This window comes from Rissa tridactyla, chromosome 2, assembly GCF_028500815.1.
Source record: "Rissa tridactyla isolate bRisTri1 chromosome 2, bRisTri1.patW.cur.20221130, whole genome shotgun sequence".
NCBI lineage: Eukaryota > Metazoa > Chordata > Aves > Charadriiformes > Laridae > Rissa > Rissa tridactyla.
The window spans coordinates 125,459,776-125,480,152 of record NC_071467.1 but is presented as its reverse complement, the minus strand read 5'-3'; the positions used below and the strand labels follow the sequence as shown (position 1 = coordinate 125,480,152).

Sequence of the window (20,377 nt, the reverse complement as noted above, 5' to 3'; positions counted from 1 at the left end):
CTTTGTAATCTGAAAAATATCACGTACAGTAAATCTTGTCTAAGATTTTCCATTGAGTAATATTCTTTAGGGCCTGCTGTTAGTACTCTTGAGATTTAGCTCTGCTGATAGTGCCTAATATTTCTGGATAGATCTGAGTTCACAGATCCTGTCATTTCTGTATATCTGTTGAAAGTTAGAGGGATTTATCTGAGAAGCAGCAGAACGGCTAGGTGAAACATGAAAATGTATTGCACATCTACAATAAATGTGAGGAATGATGACAGCATATCACAGAAAACTAATGCAGATGTTTTGGAAAGATGTAGTTCGCATGTCTTATCTCGCATCGTAGAGCTTTCATGTCCTTTCCCTGAAAGGGATAACTGGCTTTTCAGCAGGTTCAAAACAAATGACCATCTAGAAATATTAAGGCAATAAAGGGATGTGGGGTCATAATACATAAGTAGCTTTTTCTCAGAGAGGTTTCCTGATGTTACGAATCCTAAGGTAGGTAAGGAAGCGTTGCTGGGTTGTGCAAGTTTTACAGATTAAAAAAAAAAGACTACTAGTTCAGGTAATTTTGTCTCTTTACGTTTGTCGTGATGCATGTCACTATCCTGCTGTGGCAGAATTGCACATTGGAAGTGTTACCTTTTGTAGAGAAAGGCAAGCGGTATAAGAGCTCTCCCAAAATTAGGTACCAACTGGAAGGGTAGATGCCACAGGCAGTTTCCCACTGAACGCTGATATCCAGCACACACACGTGGATCCCACGCAATTCAATAGGCTAAAACCAGAATATAACCCCAAAGTTGTCCGGTTTTGGAGCCTGTTAAGAGACTGAAGCCCTGTATCCGAAGTGAGTGGAAGCTTTTGTGGCCTTGAGTAGCCGGATCATGAAAAATGATCAAGTACTTAAAAATAAGCTCTTGAGGCTACAGCAGGTAGTCCTGTCACTACTGGGCTTTATTTGGTTCCCCTTAAATTTTGCTAGGAAAGACAAATGAACATTTATTATACAAAGATAGATATGGGCCAGTTTGATATAGTTATAATACAGTAAATAATCAGTTATTTAAAATTCATTAATGAATCACTCAATTATTTTTTATTTTTTTTTGTAGCAGTTGAAACTCAGAGCACCAGTTCTGAGGAACTTGTTCCAAGCCCTCCTTCACCACTTCCACCCCCTCGAGTTTACAAGCCCTGTTTTGTCTGTCAAGACAAGTCATCTGGATATCACTATGGTGTCAGTGCTTGTGAGGGATGTAAGGTAAGTGCCGTCATCTCCCTTTCTTTTTATAGGACAACATTTCATTTTAGAGAGGGGCAAAGCCATGAAGTTTGGTGTGACTTGATTGTCTCCAAAGATGCCTGTACCTTTCTCGTGTGAATTAATTCTGATTCTTGAGTAAAGCCAAGTAAATGACCATTGTGCCTGGAATTATTTCCCTTCATAACTTCTGCCAAAGTATGTCCTCAGGGACTTTGTAAGTATTGACTAACATGAGAATGTGATCATAGATGCAGAGATAATCAAAGAATAAAGTGAAAATGCTTTGAGGCTCTTTACTGTCCATCTGTAGGTCAGGTATATTCTGAGAACTCACATGGTCTGCTCTCAGTCTGGCTTTTTCTGTGTGCTGCTACCTCTGTATATCCAGGGGGTGGAATTAGGAAAAAGGATCTGATCATCTGAAAATTCTTGGCATAGTCTCTAACTATCTTAACTAATCTCAAATCAAACTGGGAATCTGAGGATAAGCAGGTTGGTATTCGCAAAAATTTAATCTGTCAGGCTGCAGTGCTGGCACATCTGCTAGCTGCTTTCCAGTGCTGTGATTGAGCATGAATTGACCGTCCAGAGGATGTGGTAATACGACACACCATTCTAAAGTAGAGAATGTCTAAAAACTAGATACACATCAGAGAAGCAACATCAGCTAAACCATGTGTTGTATGGCAATAATTAGAGGTGTACATACAGTGAATGGTATGTGGGCAAGAAGAAGGTAGAGTGAAAAATGCTAAAGAAAAGACATCATAGGACAGATGCTCTCATAGTTAACTTTATTCGTCACGGTACCCTAATGCAGTGTTCTTTTTTAATGATTAAACAAAAGACCTATGATATTAATCCATCAAATTAAAATATTTATTTAGTGCTTAGTACAGTGCAGATCCTAATGCATGATGAAAATGTTACAGGCGCTACATACATATAAATAAAGTTACCAGAATAAATTAATAAAAGGTATTTTGCTGGTTTATTTGTATGAAACGTCCCGATATTTTCAGATACTGTGCAGTTAGGCATATTTACTTTATCATTTGAACCTGTAACTTCTTCCATGGTACTGTGCTTTTGCAGTGATGTAAAACATCATAGTCCTGGGTTTGCATCATTAGGCAGGAAAGTACAGGATTAGAGTCTACTTTCTCCCCTATTTTCTAACCGTAGATACTCAAGTATTGAAAGTAACTATTTAAGCTTACTTGAGTTTAAAACCTCTTTCTGGTATTGAGGTTCTCCTCGAGTATTGTGTCTGTATTTTTTCTTTTTAGGTGCCATGAAACTATTGAAATTTAAGTGTCTGTTAGGAAGAGCTATGGTAAGAATATGCTGTAGCTGATTTCATTAGATAGCAAATCCCATCATACTCAGATGTTAACACACAAATGGTGGTGTCATTTGCTCACCCACACGTTCCTTCTAAGCACAGATGTAATTGCAGACTGTGGCAGAAAGGTCACATGTCCCTAAGACTTCATTAGTTTTGAAAAATATACAGTAGGGCTTTTATTGGCATACTGCAAGGCATTTTCATAAATAATTAAAGCAAGACCACGCTTGTCAAAATATGTGAAGAAATCCATCTCGTAACGTATTAGCCATTATTCAACAACAACAAAAAAATCATGTTCATTTATTTGTTAATTTGCAAGATTGAGTAATTGAGCACTTAGTAATAGCTGCTGTTAAAAGAAAAAAAAATAGTTACATACAAAACCTGTCAGTCTATGAGAAATAACAAGATTCCAAAGCAGTAACTTGGCTGCTTGAGACTGGTGATATTTGGGTTAGTTGACGCTAGCGTTTCAACAGGTTGAACTAGGATTTATGAATCTCTTCCACTGATTGAATCAACTTCCTTAGTGAGTGCCAGAAACTGGCAAAGAACATGATGAGACCACTGAGTCAACCAGCGGTCCCTTTGGTGCACGGTCATGTACTACGTTTGCTGTTGAAAGTTGTCTGAGCTTTTAGGTCAGCAGAAGTGGTGTGCTGGATGACAGCAGTATGTGACCAAAACACCAGAGACAGCCTCAGAAACCTCTACGTTGCCAGGTTCTACTCTTTCTCTGAAGAATGTTACCCTTTTCTCTTGAACCCTTTTGGACCACTTGGTTTATTTTTCATTTCCTTCATCTTTGCTCCACACTTGCTTTCACGCATTTGTTTCTCGGTCGTGTACCGTAAGAAAGGTGCCACCTTATACTTCTTACTGCTAACCATCCAGGCTCCTGCCTGTACTCAAGTCTGCCTTCACCCTTGGTTCCTGCTATCAGTTCTTCATGTTTCTCTTTGTCTCCAGCCTTCTTCATACAAAAATGTAGCCAGTTGCTTTGCAAGTTTAAATAAGCACTGAGCATTGAGCGCTGCCGCTGGGGAAGTGTTTTCTCCTGTGGATCTCTGCTTTTCAGTTGGTTAACCCAGGTTTATTAGAGAGCCTGTGTTTCACTGAAGGCTTATGCTTGGTATGGAGCTCGAGTTTCATGCTGATTCTTTTGCTGATTCTTTTTTTTTGGTGAATCAGGGAGCAATAATAAGGAAGAATTCATGTTACAGCCCTTTGTCTAGTTAGGAAACACCTTCATACAATTTCAAATAACTTTATTTTCTTTGAGATTTGGAGTTTCACTGAAGCTGACCAGTCTGTTCAAAAGCTGTTGGGATGGGGAGAAGCAACCTCACTTTTGGCCAGCCGAGTCACACAAAGCTCGTTTCATAAGAAGCTAGACTAAAATATCAGCCAAGTCAAGTATTAATTCTCCCTTTTTCCTCTTTTCCTCTGACCATGTTGCCATTTTCTCTTTCTTTGCACCTATTTCCACCATTTATTTCTTCATCTGATCTGCAGTCTCTGTTCTGTGATGTTAAACCTTAAATTCACTCCTTTTTCCTCTTGCATTGTGCCTCGCTCTGCTCTGAGGTCCCTTTCTCAAGACTTTTCCTTTTTCATTTCTGACTCATTTACCTTTCCCTTCAAACTCCTGGCAGTCTTGTTTCTCAAGGGAAACACAAATGGAAAACTCTGTTCATATCATATTTATCTAATTAGGGCTCCATTCCTTTTGTTTTTCTGTGCTGACTTTCCCTTGGTTTTCTTCTAGTTCTCTCTGTTTCCTGCTCCTTTGCCTTTCTCCTTTGAGCTCCAGTGAAGCTGCTGTCACAGTGATGATTAGCAGTCTCCACCTAGCGCAAAGGGACAGCTTTCTGTCCTCCAGGTTTTGGGTTGATGACCACCTTTGATTCAGCAGGCTTTCTTTTTCCTGGCTTTCAGGGCTCTTTAGATTCTCTTCTTACTTTGCTTACTGTTTATTCAATGTCTCCTTAAATGGCTCTTTATCCACTTACTGATGCTATTTCCTGAGGTTCAGTTTTTTGGTTTTCTGTCTTAAAAGCATCACCTACTGAACTGTTTTATGGTAGACTAATGGAGGAGATCATGGCAATATTCTGCTCGTAAAGGGTGTATTCTTAATGGTGTATCATCATTGTGACCTTATCATTATGACTGCACTAGAACCTTTATCTTCTTGCAATTGTCACCAGCCCATAGATGATTTCCAAAGTTACCTCCATCTCTGACTTCTCCCCTGCCGTCTTTCCTTGGTGTGTCCTCTTGGTTACCTCACTGCTAACTTGGACACAGAATTCATGAAGACAGAACTTCCTGTTCTCTGTCGTTGTGACATCATCAACTGTAACCTCACAGTGTGCAGTTTTTTCAGACATCATTTCTATCTGCAGCATTTTTTCACATGATTTGTTGTCCCTTTTCCTCCAGAATCTGCCTTCAGCTGCCTCCATTGTTGCTGTGGTCTTCTCACGTGGTGATTAGATTGGTCCCTTCTTCTGTCCTTCCTTCCTCTTTTCCCACTCACTGTCGTCCTTGGACCTCATTCTTTCAGATATCTGGGAACAACCTCCTAACCTCGTATGCCAAACACTTTCTTGGTATTCTAAGCACCCTTTTTTTAAGTCATGCTTCTGTCTTACTCATTACCAGAGTCTTCAGTACTGTGCCCCACTAGAAAGACTGTTCTGTGGCTTGTTTTGATATACTAGTCTTTTAAGGTTTTTAGTGGCTGGAGTGTTTCATAATATGTACTTGTGAACCACAATGAAAGTTTAGGAGCTATCTAAATAATTTTAAGCTGCCTTGTTTTCTAATTTTAGTATGTTCTTGCTGAAAATTGTATTTGTGATTATAGATTTAGAGTACCTGACTTCTTGCCTTCCAAACTTGAAATTTGGGAGTTTTCAGAAGGTTGATATCTTAAGCTTTTTTCTCAATTTGTTGAGTTGAATTCAACAGTCAGGATGTTTTTTGGTGTTTTAAACTGGCTTTGTGTTTATTTCTGGGTATTATGCTGCAAAAGGGCTTATTTGCATCATAGCCTGTCAATGGCTTGGTGTATGTATTGGAATCTCAAAACCAAACTGATCTTCACAGTGTACTTGTATTTTGTAAGAAAAATTCTAGAGCCAGTCCATCTTTTTATGTGTAAAATACACTACGTTGACAATATTCAGCTTATTTACAACTTTTCCATTTTGTAAACTGTGTGGCATTTCAGAGGCGGGTTTTGGAATCTACTTGTGTGTTTCATGACCTCAGTTAAAGACTTCTGAAATCTTTTTTTTTTTTTTCCTTTTCCCTCCCTAGTTTCTGGGTGTTGCTAGATCGCACGCAAACAAATTCCATACAAAATGAGCAGCTTGGATTTATTCAGCTGGTACAAGTGGTTATAGGGCTGGCTGTCACCGAAAGCTCAGCTCTTTGGTCCTGACTTGACTCGTCATTGTAGCCGGGTTTGCAGAAAGGGAGACCGAGTGTAGTGGGCTGGATTCCCCACACAATGCCATCATTGTGTGGGCGAGGAGGAGAAGCTGGTGTTCTGGCAGCTTCAGCTGTCTCTGAAAGCCTTGTCCCTTGTTCTGGGCGTTTAAAAGACGGCATTCCTCTGCTGGCAATCCTGCCCGGATTCCTGGCTTGAATTCGGTGGGCAGCAAAGAAGCCTCGAGCACTTTCAGGAGAGAAGACAGCACAACGTATAAGAGGGCAGGTTTACGGTCCAGCAGTTTTGTCGGAATGATCAAGGTGCCTCTCTGCCTGTTGTTGATGCTAACAGACAAAAATGTAGATAAATCTACTTCAGTGCTGAGTGATCCCATGTCGACTTTTATCATAAAAGAAGAATAGCTTTCCTTCCATCAGAGTTTTCATATAAAATCACATCAAACATGGGATCATTAAATTAAAAGGCTAGCCACGTTTAATATATTTTCAAAGGTCTTCAGCTACGAAAATATGGCTGTTTGTTTGACACCTTCTTGACTCGAATATACATATTTTTTTTTATTGCAAAGACTTTAAGCAGTATGGAAAACAGGCATTGATATAAACCTTGGAATTTAGGCCTATAATTCTGTACGACTGACTCCCACAAAAAAGATATGATACACATAGGAGAAGAAAAGAAAAAAAAAAAGAGTGAAAATGAAATGGTTTTTGCTTTGTCTGGATTTGCTGATCCATGTGGATGTTTAGCTTGGGAGAAAAGCTATCATTTTGTTACAGCTTTATCTCACTTGCTTACAGATGCAGTGGGAGGCAGTCTTTCCACTCAACTTGGGGCCCAAAATTATTTGCCTGACTTTGAAGACTGGGCTCTCTTTGCCGTCAATGGAGAGAGAGAGTGGAGCCCCTATGGTGGCTGATTCAGAGCATCTGGGTGACCCTCCAGAGCAGCCTGTCCCCATGAGCCATTGGGTTCGGTGCCCAAAGCACAGCTGTGTTATTTTTCTTCATGATGTCCCCCATGGTTATGTCCCTCTGGACGCTGAGAGCGTTGGGGTTCCCCCATTGCGGGAAGTGAATCCGTGATCAGCGCCGGTCAAGAGCAGATTTACAAAATTCCACTGAGAGAAAGTGGAACTGGTTTTGATTTTATTTATTTATTTGAAATTTGATGGCAAGGATATTATGCTTTGGTCTGCAAGAAATGTTGATGAGTGGCCTAAAATATTTTAGGGATTGTCATAGCAGAGTTCCCTTTATGGAACAGTGTCCTTCGGGACAGATGCCTTTTTCTTTTAGTAATGCCTCTTACATCATGTGAGGACAGTGAGGACAGATTTGCATTTTCTTAGGCAGTTCTGGGATTGTAGAGGGGTCTTAAACAGCAGTTCTTTTTGATAATACCACTCTTGCACGTGTTAGCTTCTAGCTGTAATGTAATTATATGTAAGCCTATATTTATGCTCCTTTACTGGGAATTAAGGATCCAGACCTAGAATTTTCTCAGTTACCTAATGCTAAAAAATAAAAGCAACCTTCATAAAACCCGCTAACTAATATGTCATATGTTTATTTGGCTCTTTTTTTTTTCCTGACATGTTTTAATCACCTACCACTGAAACAAAAAGTAAGAAAAGTAAAGTTGAAAATATGTACACAGTACGTTCTGTATCAGGGAAAGAAGTAATATTGTTTGCAGCAATGCAATTGTAAAAGCTTCTATCAGTTCAAAGAAAAATCTAGATCAGCTCGAATGATCAAGCTGTATTTGTCTCCATTTAAGCTGTATTAGTAAGTGACAGTGCCAGGAGCAGAGATGCACGCTGTCGTTCATGCACAGGTATGAAAAATTCCTCAAATCATGGAAAATTGCTCCTAGTTTCAGCTAAACCAACAATCATTTTTATAGGGTGAAAAATGTATTTTGAGATACATTTCTGCATACTATTAATATCAGCTGATCTTAAGCTGTAAGCACTTTGCAGTGTAGCAACATTCAGAGCCATTTGTTTGCGGAAAGCTATGCCCTATGCAGAAAGACACTAAATGAATCACACCTGATTTAAATGCAGTAACGAAAACCTGAAGATTTTATATATTTCATACTATGAGAGGAGACCTGATTGTTTTAATGCTGTCTTTGAGATTTTAGTTTTTAAAATAACCAAAAAAAGGAAAGCAAGGTGTACTTTGAAAAGCTGGTATCTGTGTTCCAGTAAGTTGTTAATTAATTTTTCACTTTGTTTGGAAAATAAAACTTTCACAAAATACTAAATTTATTTCAGATTCTTTAAGAATGAGGAAGCATATATTTATTGGAGTCTACTGAGAGCAAGTAAAAATGGTTAAATAGATGGGATCAGAAACAAAAACTTTGTAGTACCGTATATTTTAGAATCTCTTTTCTGCGTTGTGTGATTGACATGAAATGAAGAAAAAACCATAATTAATTGCCAACCATAACAGATAATAAAAATGAAAATCATGTTGTACGGTTGAATGCCATATTTGATTTCCAGTGCTTTGGCCCGGAGTAGTGGATTATCCCTTTGCAGAACCCCAGTGCAGGGAAGCAGCAACAGAGACGGTCAAAGAGCAGCAGTGTCTGTAGGGGGGTACAGCTAATCTTCCTCTTATCCTGCCCGTTGCCCTCAGTCATAGACCAGAGGTTCATCTGAAGCTGTAAGAATCATTAGTTCTGCTATTATTTTAATTTGTTTCTGGCAGTGATGCCAGTGCTATAAAAGTGCAGAGATTATCCCAAATTACTTTCTAACCATGCTAACCACGCTGCTCTCGTTATTTGTGAGGACAAGGGCTAATGTCCTGTGGAAACAGGAACTGGAAACTACTCTCTTATTTTGCATAAACTGTCAAATAGCGACACATAATTGTTTGGATTAGATCTTGCGCTCCCTTTTCCTGTGAAATTCCCAACACCGTTAATGAAGTCGCTCTCAAGAAAAAGAGCAGCAGCATCTGACTCTTAATCTACGGTGCACTGGTGACCAGCTCCGTTTTGGGACACGGCTTTGCTGCGCTGTGTAGCTGGAATGTTTCTGGCTGTATGAGCTAGCGTTCCTTCTCCATGCCACGATCTCCCGTGGCCAGTTTAGATGCAGCCATCCCGTTTCAGAAGCCGAAGGAGTTAACTAATGTAGATGGGGACTTTCCCATCATACGTCAGCCAGCCATAGTGCCCATGAGTGTCCCCAGGAGCATTTCCTAATATAGATGTGGCCTTCATGCCTGCTGACCTTGCATAACTTTTCAGGGTCTTTGGCCAATAACCAGTCCATAACAGATACATTTTTTTCTTTATTGTGTTTAAACTAAAATTGTTGAGTCTTACTCTTCTGGCAGTGTCTGTTCCTTTCTATACCTGAGAATACACACCACAAAAAGAAACTTCAAATTTACATATGTACGTACCTATTGTTATTGGAGTTGAACCATAGTTTCTTGCACCGAGGTAGCTAGTGATGAGACCTTGTAGATGTGTTTGTCACGTTTCTATCCGACTTTCACCTGTCTGTAGCTGTTGTGGCTTGTTAGCAGGCGGCTGAGAGATCTGAGGTTCACACCAGATCAGTAACACGCGCGTGGTTTGCAACAGCTTCAACAGAATTAAGTAAATTATATGTACGTGTAAAAGGGCTGTCTGTACAAATCACATTGTGACGTACCAACCAGAGATGCCAAAAGCAGGTGGGCTGCAATTATAGGCTGGTACATTTGTCTGCTGAGAAGTCCCCTGGTTTGCATGCAGTGGATGTGGAGTGTGTTCTTATTTTCCTGTAAGTAGGATCTAATGGATTTTACTTTTTCAATTTTCTTCACTAGAGAGGGGGGAAAACCTTTTATTTTGTTCTCGTCATGTCAATCTATTTCATAGCTCTCCATTAGTTTAAGGACCACATGTGGCCTTTACGTATAGACGTGGAGTCCAGGCCGCCCTGTGCACACCCATGAAGTTTTTACGGTGTAGGGAAACAACGCGGCTTTCCACCATGTTTAATACATTTTATAATATGGTCTTCAAAAGTATTGTTCGTGGAGGTGATGCAGCAGATAAGGAAATACAGATATCTGAGCAAACATCTCAGAAATTAAATACTCTGAGATTTTCTATTGACATTAGTAACCTACCTTTTTTTATATACTATGTCATATTTATTTATATGTAACAGCAATTATAGACATGTAAAATTACAATCAACTAGCTTCCATTTTCTAACTCTGGAACTTTTTAAAAACAAACTGGTTAATGAGACATTGATAGAGAAGGATATACAAGCAATTGATCTGTTGAATTTAGATTTAGGATAGCTGGCTGGACCCTACGAGAAAGTACACTGTTTTCCCTGGAAAAAAAGAGGAAGACTAGAATAGTTTGCTGAGTGTTGTTCTGGCCAAGTGTCGACTTCAGTGCTGGTGAGATGGTTGGGGTCACTGTTCTGCTTGCTTTAGGCATCTTTTTAAATTGTAGTTCGCATTTTTCGAAACAAGTACTTAAAGATTTTCTGAGTGGCACATCTTAGAGAAGTAAATCCAAAACTAAGAGGTTTCATAAGTGTACAAAATGGAATTATCCATTATCTAATTCTGTTCACTTACACATTAAGTAGATACTCAGATGCTCTTTGTTTGCTACTTGTTTTGAATTTATTTTGAAAGATACACCCATCAATTTTTCTGGTTATTGTAAACCATCACCCAGTTCAAAAGTGGTTAGCTTCCCAATTTGCCAGAAATACTTTAATTGACCTTGGAAAGTGACCTTCCATTGCTCTCTGTGCTTACTGATTGACCTGCTAACGGAAACAGATTCTTTCTAATCCTGAATGAAGTGTTCCTTTGAGGAAATTTCCTAAAGGGGTATTTTCTTTAGCTTCTTCTGCAAATGGAGTGCAGCTGAATTTGCAGCATGGATCCCAGAGCTGTTCAGCTTTGCAGAGCTGCTCTTCATGAAATTTCAGTCTTGTGCTATAGCAGGAAAGACAATTGGATGTAATTTTCCAAGATTTGGTATTTCCAATAGAGAACTATTACAGCTACTTTCTTCAATGTGTTTGTTGTATGTGCTCTTTTTCTTCCCTTTGTAAAACAAAATAAATGCCTTACTAGAAAAACTCTTCCATTTTTGAGTAGCCATTCCAAAAAATAAGAAACTGCTGAAGTTAAGATTATACCCATGTGCCCATCTTTCCCTGTTAGTATCTGGATTTTGCTGTAGTCTTTAAGTACGGATACGTTGTTTCTTGAGTTCCGCGTAAAGGACATACACTTTGTGTCCTTCATCCTATTTTATACTATTCTGATTATTTCAGAGGAACATCCCATATACAGGAGACACCTCTAGGTGTGCCATCGGTGCAGCTCAGTAATCCGCTTACAAAAACTTCTTGTAGTGTTAAAGAAGCCATGCATCCAATTCTGTAATTGGTAGTTTTAGTATATCAGTATAGTAAGTGTTTAATTGGTATGCTGCTGCAGCTGGTCTGCCAAATATTCAGGGCCCCTACTCGTAAATTGTTCTTCCCTCTGATAATATGAATGAGTCCCCACAATTTCCACAGCTTGATTTAGTAGACAGCTGAGAAGTAAAAAGACATTTTTGTGTAAAAAGTCCCTTATGATTTCACATGGCCACGCTTGAAATTTCTCATTTAATATATTTTAGTGGGAAAAGTTACTATGCAATAAAAACTGTATCATAATACCTGTGTTTAAAGGGGGAAAGGTATATTGTTTCTGGATCCCCTGTCTAGAATAACGGATACATAAATTACAAGGTGAGACAGCAGTCACAAGTAGTGCCAAAAAATGCAGGTTTGGTTGGCTGTAAATGCAATTGGTGATTTCGCTCCAGCTACAGCGAACCTCAGCAACTGCTGGGGACCCTTCCAGCGCCAGAGGGTAGAGCCAGCAGCCTCCAGCCGTGGCTCGTGAGCAGGGTCTGCTGTCGCCTGGCAGCAGGGAGACTGATCAAATGCTTACGGAGCAAGTTTGTTCCTGTTTTAGAGTTTCTTTAAAAGTGACAATTTAATGGGACCCATTACTGTCAGCTGCAGCCGGTTCCCTCTCCCTCCTCCCAGGCGTTTACCAGGGAAAGGAGGAGATTTATAGCCATGGAGCAGCCACTCCGATGGGCTACTGTTCACTCCTCCCGCGAGTGTCCCGGCTGGCTGCTCTCCAGATGGATCTTCCCAACAGGGGAGAGGTCTTCCCCGTCTCCAGGGTGCTTGGTTTGCTTTGGAGCCCTGCGCACCTATGAGAAATATGTGGAAATTATTAGGTCCTCACTTCAGAGGGCACTGTGATCCTCATGTGTTTTCTGATGATCCAAAAGAATGACAGGGCTCCACATTTAGGGAGATTTAAGCAGGGCATTTCAGACAAAGCTCTGCAGCCCACCATATTTGAAATGAATGAGCACCACCAATTTTTTACCGTTTGTTTGTTTGTTTGTTTGTTTTGGATTGGGGGGATCAAGGCATTGCTCAGATGCCACTGCATATGGTTTTAACCAGTCCACGCTTATCCATAGTGATGCACAGCGACTGCTATGTGTACAGAAACAGAAGTGAAAACTATGTATTTTTTTGAAAGGAAAGGAGAAAAGGGGGTGTTAGGTGAACAGGAGAAATGCAGACACAGCACCCAGGAGCCAAATGGATGAGCTAACTAAAAAGACCTTTTATCTTGCCCTAAGTCCATGTGATTTTCGTAAACTGAAAGAATGATCGTCTTGTGATTACATGAGCTCTGTGCTTGAATCTGGCCATTGATTAAAGTCTGGCAGGGGAGGGAGAAAACAGGAAAACATCTTGCTAAGATTTTCCTGTGTTAGATTAATCAGCCCCAGTTCATTCACTCATCTCTGAAAGGTCATGTTTTCTCGCCGTCAGAGTTGCCCAGTGCCAGACTCTCCCTTGCGTCCCTATGGCTTGGCTGAATGAACGGTGGTGCCCAACACCACACTGCGTTTGGCCTGTAAGCTGTGATGCTTTTTCAGCATCTCAGTGTGATTTGTGTCCGTGTTTGCAAGGAGATACACATCTCCGGTTAGCGTTACCTTAAGAGTCCTTCTGCTTGGAGGAACCTAGTCAGTTTATTCCTCTGGCTCTGTTTGTGCAGTTGCTAATTCCTCGCAGTGGCACAAGCTGCATTTCATCCACCTTTCTCAGCATGCTTTTCCATCTTGTTGAGACCATTTTGACCATGTGTACTTTGACTGCATACGGGAACCAGGCAGACGGATACGGCCACCATCTCACTCTTAAAAGTGGTGGTTTTGCCAAGCTGGTCCAGCTCCAACTCATCCCTCTGCTGTCGCCTTCGGTAATGAGTTTCAGCTGCAGAGTGGAAAGGTAATTTTCCTTGACTACTGCCAGTAGTAGAGAGCCAGACTTGCATATTTCTCGGTGTTTACTTGAACTCTGTTTTCTAGTCTCCAGGCATCTGAGTTTCACTAAACTCTCTATTTTGCAAGGTTTTAGTGGGTAGTTCTGTATTAGCAGTTTCTTTGTCACTGAATGCAGGGGAATGAGAGTGTGGCATCAAGTACAAGATATTACTTGACAGATTTCAAGAGATCTGATGCAACATATTTGTTTAGAGATCAATTGTCACAACTAAGAGCAAAAAAAAAATTGTGGGGAGATAATGAACGTGTGTTGAGTCATTCAGACGGATGCCTGAAAACCATACCAGGAAGCATAATGCGCAAGACATCTGGTTTATTTTGGCATGTTTATGTCCGCGTTATTTCTTCTGAATATTTTTGGGTTGCTTTCTGCATTGTTTTCATATGTCACTTCATCCCTCCCCAGAAACAACTTCTCTGCTGCGCATCAGGCACATTTTAAAACTCCTCCCAGGTTGGACTAGGAGAATAGAAACGTGCTGGGTCTTAAAGACAAGCAGGAGCCGTGCTGCGGCACGGCCAGAGCCAGCTCTTCACTGGCCGTCCTGGCAGGTGGGTGCTGGGCCAGCACCCACAGGCACCCACCCAGCTGACCGGGCTCTGGGTGAGCTGGGGAGAGAGCAGGGAGCAGCCAGCTCTGCATGCAAACTGCCTGAATCTCTCCGCTAGAGCGAGGGGAATTGCGCTTCAGCCAGCTTGCAGGCATATATAAATATTTGTGGCATAGTCTGCATTACTATTTCAGCTGAGCTGTAAACATTCGGTTGCTAATAGTGCGTTAGAAAGTAGCACCTCTATAAATTTCAGATGGCGCAGAAATGCAGGGATTTTTACATTGGCTGACAATTAACGAAAGTCCCCGTGCCTCTTCTGATAAATAACTGTGGTGCCAAATATGTGGGGGAACTCTGCGAGCCTTCGTGGTGAAGGCTGGGAGGGGAGGAGGAGAATGCAAAGCCTGCCCGTGCGGGGAATTTCCTCGGAGCAGGCACATACCTTCTTTCTCCCATGTAGGTTTGTGTTTGAGCTTGCCCTTTGCTCTTCACGTGTTTCTATCTCTGCCAGCAGCTAAATGGAGAGGCTAATTTGAGAGACTACTACAAGTAATTGCAGTGTAGTAATTGCATAGCTAACACGAGTCTTTTCCTTGTCCTGCCTGCTGCAGGAATCTGCATGTCACTGCATGGGTATAGCTTGACAGGGACTTTTTGTTTGTTTTTACTGGGACATCTACTACTTTGTTCGCAAAACTCTTGCTTAGTGTCTTTCCTTTGCAGTTCTGTGCAAAAAAATAAAAATCACAGGTATGTGTAGTAAAATTGTGACACCGTCCTTGGAAAAATGGTCCTCCTGCTCCAGCCACCTGAAGACCCGGTGTATAAAAACAGAGTCCCAAAAAAACAGCGTAAGCCAAAATCAGTCGTACATTTGGGGGATAACAATTTGGAAAGTCTTTCCTGATACTGTGCTTCCATGCAAGAAAGCAGCTACAGAAATGGTTTGGAAAAGTGTCATTCTTTACGGAGAAATACTGCGCTTAATTAATTCTTGCTCCTGGGAGGTCAACCTGGGGCACTCATTATTGTCTTAATTGCTGGTATAAATCCTGAGGCACTGGAGGGGAAGAGAGGAAAAAAACGATGAGCAGTTAACAACATATAGCCTTTTGGATAAGTGCTAGCCAGTTGTACGACCATCCTAGTGACATTTTATGGTTTTATTGGGTTATAGGTCTGGTCCTCCACAAATTAGGTTAAAGGGAATTGATCTGCATAAACGAAAATATAAGAAAATAGCAAAATGCAATAATTCATTCCTGAATCCTCCCATTAAACTGTGTGAAATAACTCAACGCATGGCAACTCAGAAAAGCGTTTCTTTGATCTCTTGTTATTCGTATTAAATTATATTCATTACTCTTCCCATCTGGAGTTTCCTAGCAGGCCAAAAATCATCCTACAGACATTACTGAAAGGAAGTTAACTGTAACTTTTTAATTGTATACATTTCATCTCCTTTTTATTTTTTTTTTAATTTGAAGAAAGCAGATGGAAGTGCATACCAGCGCCTTCCTTTCTGTTTAAATTACTGAAGTAGAGAAGCAGAAAATCTCAGCCGTTCTTTCCCCTCACATATTGTTTCAAGGTGATGACTGTTCTGTCTGGAGACTTTGACATGTTTGCTAAAAAGGTCAGGAGTTCACAGAAAATCGAAATTGTGGAGAAATCCTTGCGTAGTCTTAGGGATGCTGTGGTACCCTCGCTGGAGAAATCTGGTTGCTGCAGATTTGCAGATGATTGAATGCATCTCTCTCGTTTCATCCAACTGGCCAGCAGAAGTGTTTCAAACTCCCCAGAAAAAAAAAAAATCAACGTTATGATGTTTTGGGACATGTTTTTAACGTTAGGCCAAGGTTTGTGGAATCAGAAGATGTGTTGGCATGGGGCACCATGAAAAATGAGGTTCGTTTCTAGCCTCACCAGTGGCTAACAACTAATTGGCATTAGTAGCCCCATGAATAATTTCCTTCAAGCTCTGTTGTTGAAATTGGGTTTTTTTTCTTGCCCTCTGAGGCCCACAAGACTTTTTCCACCTTAGAAACTACTAGCATTTGTCAAGGATGGCCGATTCTGTCTTTGCTGGAGAATTTTTTGTAGTTGCGGATGACTGTGCCCATTTTGGTAGCTTAGGGAGGGGTGATGCCTTTCCTCATCTACCTGTCCCTGTCCTCTGGGCCTTTTTTTCTTTTTAAGAAATGAGAAAACCTGGACACCTTTCAAACTTTTCCATTTGTGTAAAAATAATGAAAAGACAATAGGCCTTTTTTCCTCTTAGTGTGTTGCTCTTAGGTCCACGGGTCTGTATTCCCATATGCGAGACATGGGATAACACCTGCTTATTTTTATGAAGTGTTTGGAGTTCTCTCAAGTTTAAAAAAAAAAAAAAAACACAACAAAACAAAATCACAAAACAGCACCCTGGTTTCAATAGGGAATTTGGAAGGTTATGACTGCTCTTCATCTGCAGAATAAATGACTAGACAAGATGAAACATGGATGGTGAGCAGAGAGTTTCTGCTGGAAATAACAGCCACGACGGACAAACCCAGAGCACTTCCCAGGGTGGGCTGGTGCCCAGCCCCTCTGCTGCCGGGCAGCTGGCATTTCTAGGTGCTCTCTACAAGCTATTGACATTTAACAGCATTTATTCGTTTGTTTTTGCAAAGATCTGCCCGTCCTTCCCTAACATACATCATCAGCACAATTTCCCTGCTTCCTGGCAGCGAGCCTTCCTCTACTTATTGTTGTAGCTGCTTCCATTTTGTGCTGGCGTTGGTTTCCAGCCACAATGTCAGACAATTAATTTGTTTATTCTGCAAGCCGTGACTTCCAAAGCGTGATAGACAGTGCAGACATCCCGGAAAAGTGCTGTGCAACTGGGAATACGCTCATTTTAGCTTCCTTTTTGATAGTTGCTTTGGCAGCTTTCATTACTTCTGGGGTCTCGTGTTCTGGCTGCAGCCATTTTACAGTGTCTTTTGTACTATACAGAATCACTTCACAGCGTATGCTGGGGCTTTTAGGTCTTTTATAAGCCTTTCTATGCAACTCCAGTTGTGGGATTGCATGTTATCGAGGCCTTTCAGAGCAAATTTTCCTGGTTAACAACTAAAAATTGTGTGTCTCTACCCTAACCTGACTGCTGATCCTACTAGGACTTAGTGAGGAAGAGTTTTTTTGTTCCTTGACTGCCGCCACCTGTAATAAAAATACTGCAAACCACATTCAGTTCATGAACGTACCTGGGCAATTCCCTGGACACAGAGAAAAGTAGTTTTGTGTAGATCTCATCACTGAGAGAGACCTTGAATGTCTCTGTTGGTCCTCCAGAGAGAGCAGGAATGGGGTCCTTACCTTGCCTAAGTACGCTTTTACAGGGTTGGCAAGGATAGAGGGTGACTTGAATGATTAAAATAAATAGATTGAAAAGCGACTGTGCATCACAAACAGATTTGTTTTGTAAAAAAAGGTACATATTTGTACAGCCCCTATTTCAGAATAAAGCTAACGGCAGAGGTTTCAGGTATGTTGTGGGCTGGATTTTCTTTTTGGTTGCTATTGGGTTTTTTTATCTTTCGCTTCAGAGCTCAGTCAGAGTTTATAAATGACTGATAAACTGTACCATAGAAAAGTACTTCCGACTCCTTTGTTTCTTTTACGATAAAGTAGCAATACACTTCATTCAGAGTCTTATTTTGCAAATTTACCCAAGAATGGCCTCTAAATCTGCAGGAGTCGTAGCTGGCTGCCTGTATTTGGGGGTAATCAAAGCTGAACCAGATGAACCAAGCAGGCTGTTTAAACAGATTGAGCTCGCAATAGCCCTTCTCTGCTGATTACCCTGTCCCTGGCTTGCAGCGCCAATTTTCTTCTTGTAAGCCCACTACATCTGCAAATAAGATCTGGCATGCCCTATGCTGGCAAAATATTTTTAAGACGTTGTTGAGATCAAATGATCCATCTCTTCATGTGATGTGTATAACTTGAGCTCTAAATCATCTGCCTTGCCAATGTCAGCTGAACGGTGAAGGAGAGGGAGTTGTATAGATTCCCTATCAGATACGTAAGGATCGCAGTTCATGCTAACAATTCTGGGGGACTTCATAAGCTTAAACACTTAACATTGTCTTGAGGGTTCATCCTTAATGAGCTCCTTTGTATTCAGATAGCCACTGGCATAATGATATCCAAAATATTGCTGAAATAGTTTATATTCTCTGTGGGCACCAGTGCTCTGTGCTGAGCCCTCTAATTTTGACAAACTAGCAGGCAAATACTACAAGAGTAAGTGGTGAGTGGGATGAGGTGGGGTTTTCTGGCATTGTGTTGAAGTTAGATTGTCTAAATAGGTTATTCAGTTCTAAGCAATAGACCTAGTAAACTGGGTTTATTTGCTGCTTGATACATACGGTTTCACATATCACTCTCTGCTTTCAGTGTGGCAGATAAGATATCAACACAATTAAAAGTGAAAAATAATCTGTCTGCTCTGCCAGTGGTGGATGCTCAGAGAACACACGCTGATACAATAGATTTCTGAATAATTTATACTCAGCATTTTTTCCTTGCACTCGGTAAATGAGGACACCTAATGTGGCATGGTCAGAGTGATACTCTATCTGTCATCCATTAAGATAACAAGATTGGTGGGCCTGAGAGGAGCGTGGTGTGGGGCGCAGAAAAGATGAGATTAAAAATTGAAATGTTTGTCCAAAAATGCTCTGTGTAAAGGATGCCGATAAAAGCAGCTCAGAAGGACGGAATTAATTCAGAAGTGTGATTTCTGCAAAGCTTTGTTTGTCTTCGCCAAAATAAAAACACAAGATCCGTGTTCCTTTCAAAAGTTGTGGATAAAAGGAATATTAGAGCAAATCACTGTTCTGATAGGTCCTCAGTAGCTTCCTCTACTTTGAATTCAAATACTTTGTAGGTGCTATCAAAAACAATTAGATATGACGGTAATGCTTTATGTCTCACAGAATGTTTTTTTATATATATTTATAAGGCATTTTAAACTACAAAGAAAGAATCATTTGTGCGTGTGTTTGGCACAGGAGCGTCTCATCTCCCGTCACAGGGAGTAGACAGGATGCTAAAATATTTGCATAAAAAATTGCACATGTAAATATTCAGCCAGACAGATTCCTTTAGAGCTGAATGTATGACAGTAAGTAGTAGCTTGTTTTCCAAGAGCCAGTAGGCACTAAAAGTTGATTAATTTATAAGCAGTGGTGGTTTGCCATCTCTGAAGTTTCTGGCAACTTCTTAAGGTTAGGTTGCATTCAGGTTTTCTTGGGTTTTGAAGAAACTGTTGAGGTTGTGAGATCACATGGAAGTCATTTGACAAAAAGCACTCAGAGGAAAACTTGGACCTACTTCTAACTTTGCTATTTTTAGCGAACAGGCCAGTGTATTATACCTGTGCTATCTGGAACCCAGCCTTGAAATGCTTTAAATGTGCTTTTCTGTTTCACCGGGCAACAAGCGCCCGCTCTGCCCATCCCCGTGTCCTGCAGGCTTTTTTCTCGCTGCAGAGCTGCAGGTAACCAAAGCAGGTGACATGCAAACCCTCACAGAGGGACAGACGGGACACTGTCTGGGTTTTTAGCCCAGTGTCATATTCGAGAAGTGTTTCTGGGTATGACCCTATTTGAAGTGCCACCCAAAACTTCTGGCTGTGGAGGCGGGTGGGGAAGCCAAGCCCCAGCACCCAGCAGCACAAATCTTAGTAGAAATAGTATCCCGCTGTTGTCTCAGAGAAAAGTACTCAGAGAGCAGGCACGAACATGCTGTTGAGAAACAGGTCATTAATTTTGAGCAGGACCACGTTATACTTTTTTTCACCTGAATGCCTTTACATTTTTCTTGCTGTTTCATGAATTACTCCAGGAAGAAAATCAAATACAGGTGTTAGAAAACAGTTTGTAAAACAACAGTCTAAGTTTCCACAACTAATATCGTCATCTATATCTTTCGCTCTCTGTAGGATATTGCCTAAGGAGGTGAGGCTGTTGGAGAAACTCTCTTCATTTTGACCTGGAGGTCTGCTTTTTCTGAGTTTGTTCTTCTTAAGCCTTTTATATTAGTAATGAGTTCATGAATGCTTTATGCTTGCTGTCTGCAGAAGTTGGATCACCTCCTTCTGTTGGGCTGTGTGGTGAGCTTTGTATGGTAAGGACTGAGACAGCCCCTTCTGCTTTCCTTCCTGACGGGCTGTAATTAAACCCTAGGTTAAAAGGATGCAGAACCTACATCTAAATACCAGAACAGCCGATCAGTCACTGGGTGCCGTTAGCTACTGGTTATGTTTTGGTGAA

General features: G+C 40.9%; 1 protein-coding gene across 3 annotated transcripts in view; it reads left to right on the top strand.

Moving 5' to 3' along the window:
• RARB (retinoic acid receptor beta) overlaps positions 1-20,377 on the top strand; it is a 333,745-nt gene that overhangs the window by 262,336 nt on the left and 51,032 nt on the right. For all 3 annotated transcript variants that reach the window (XM_054190690.1, XM_054190691.1, XM_054190693.1), the window contains one exon: positions 1,107-1,255. In XM_054190690.1, the coding sequence (XP_054046665.1) occupies positions 1,107-1,255 (149 nt within the window). The remainder of the gene's footprint in view (positions 1-1,106; positions 1,256-20,377) is intronic.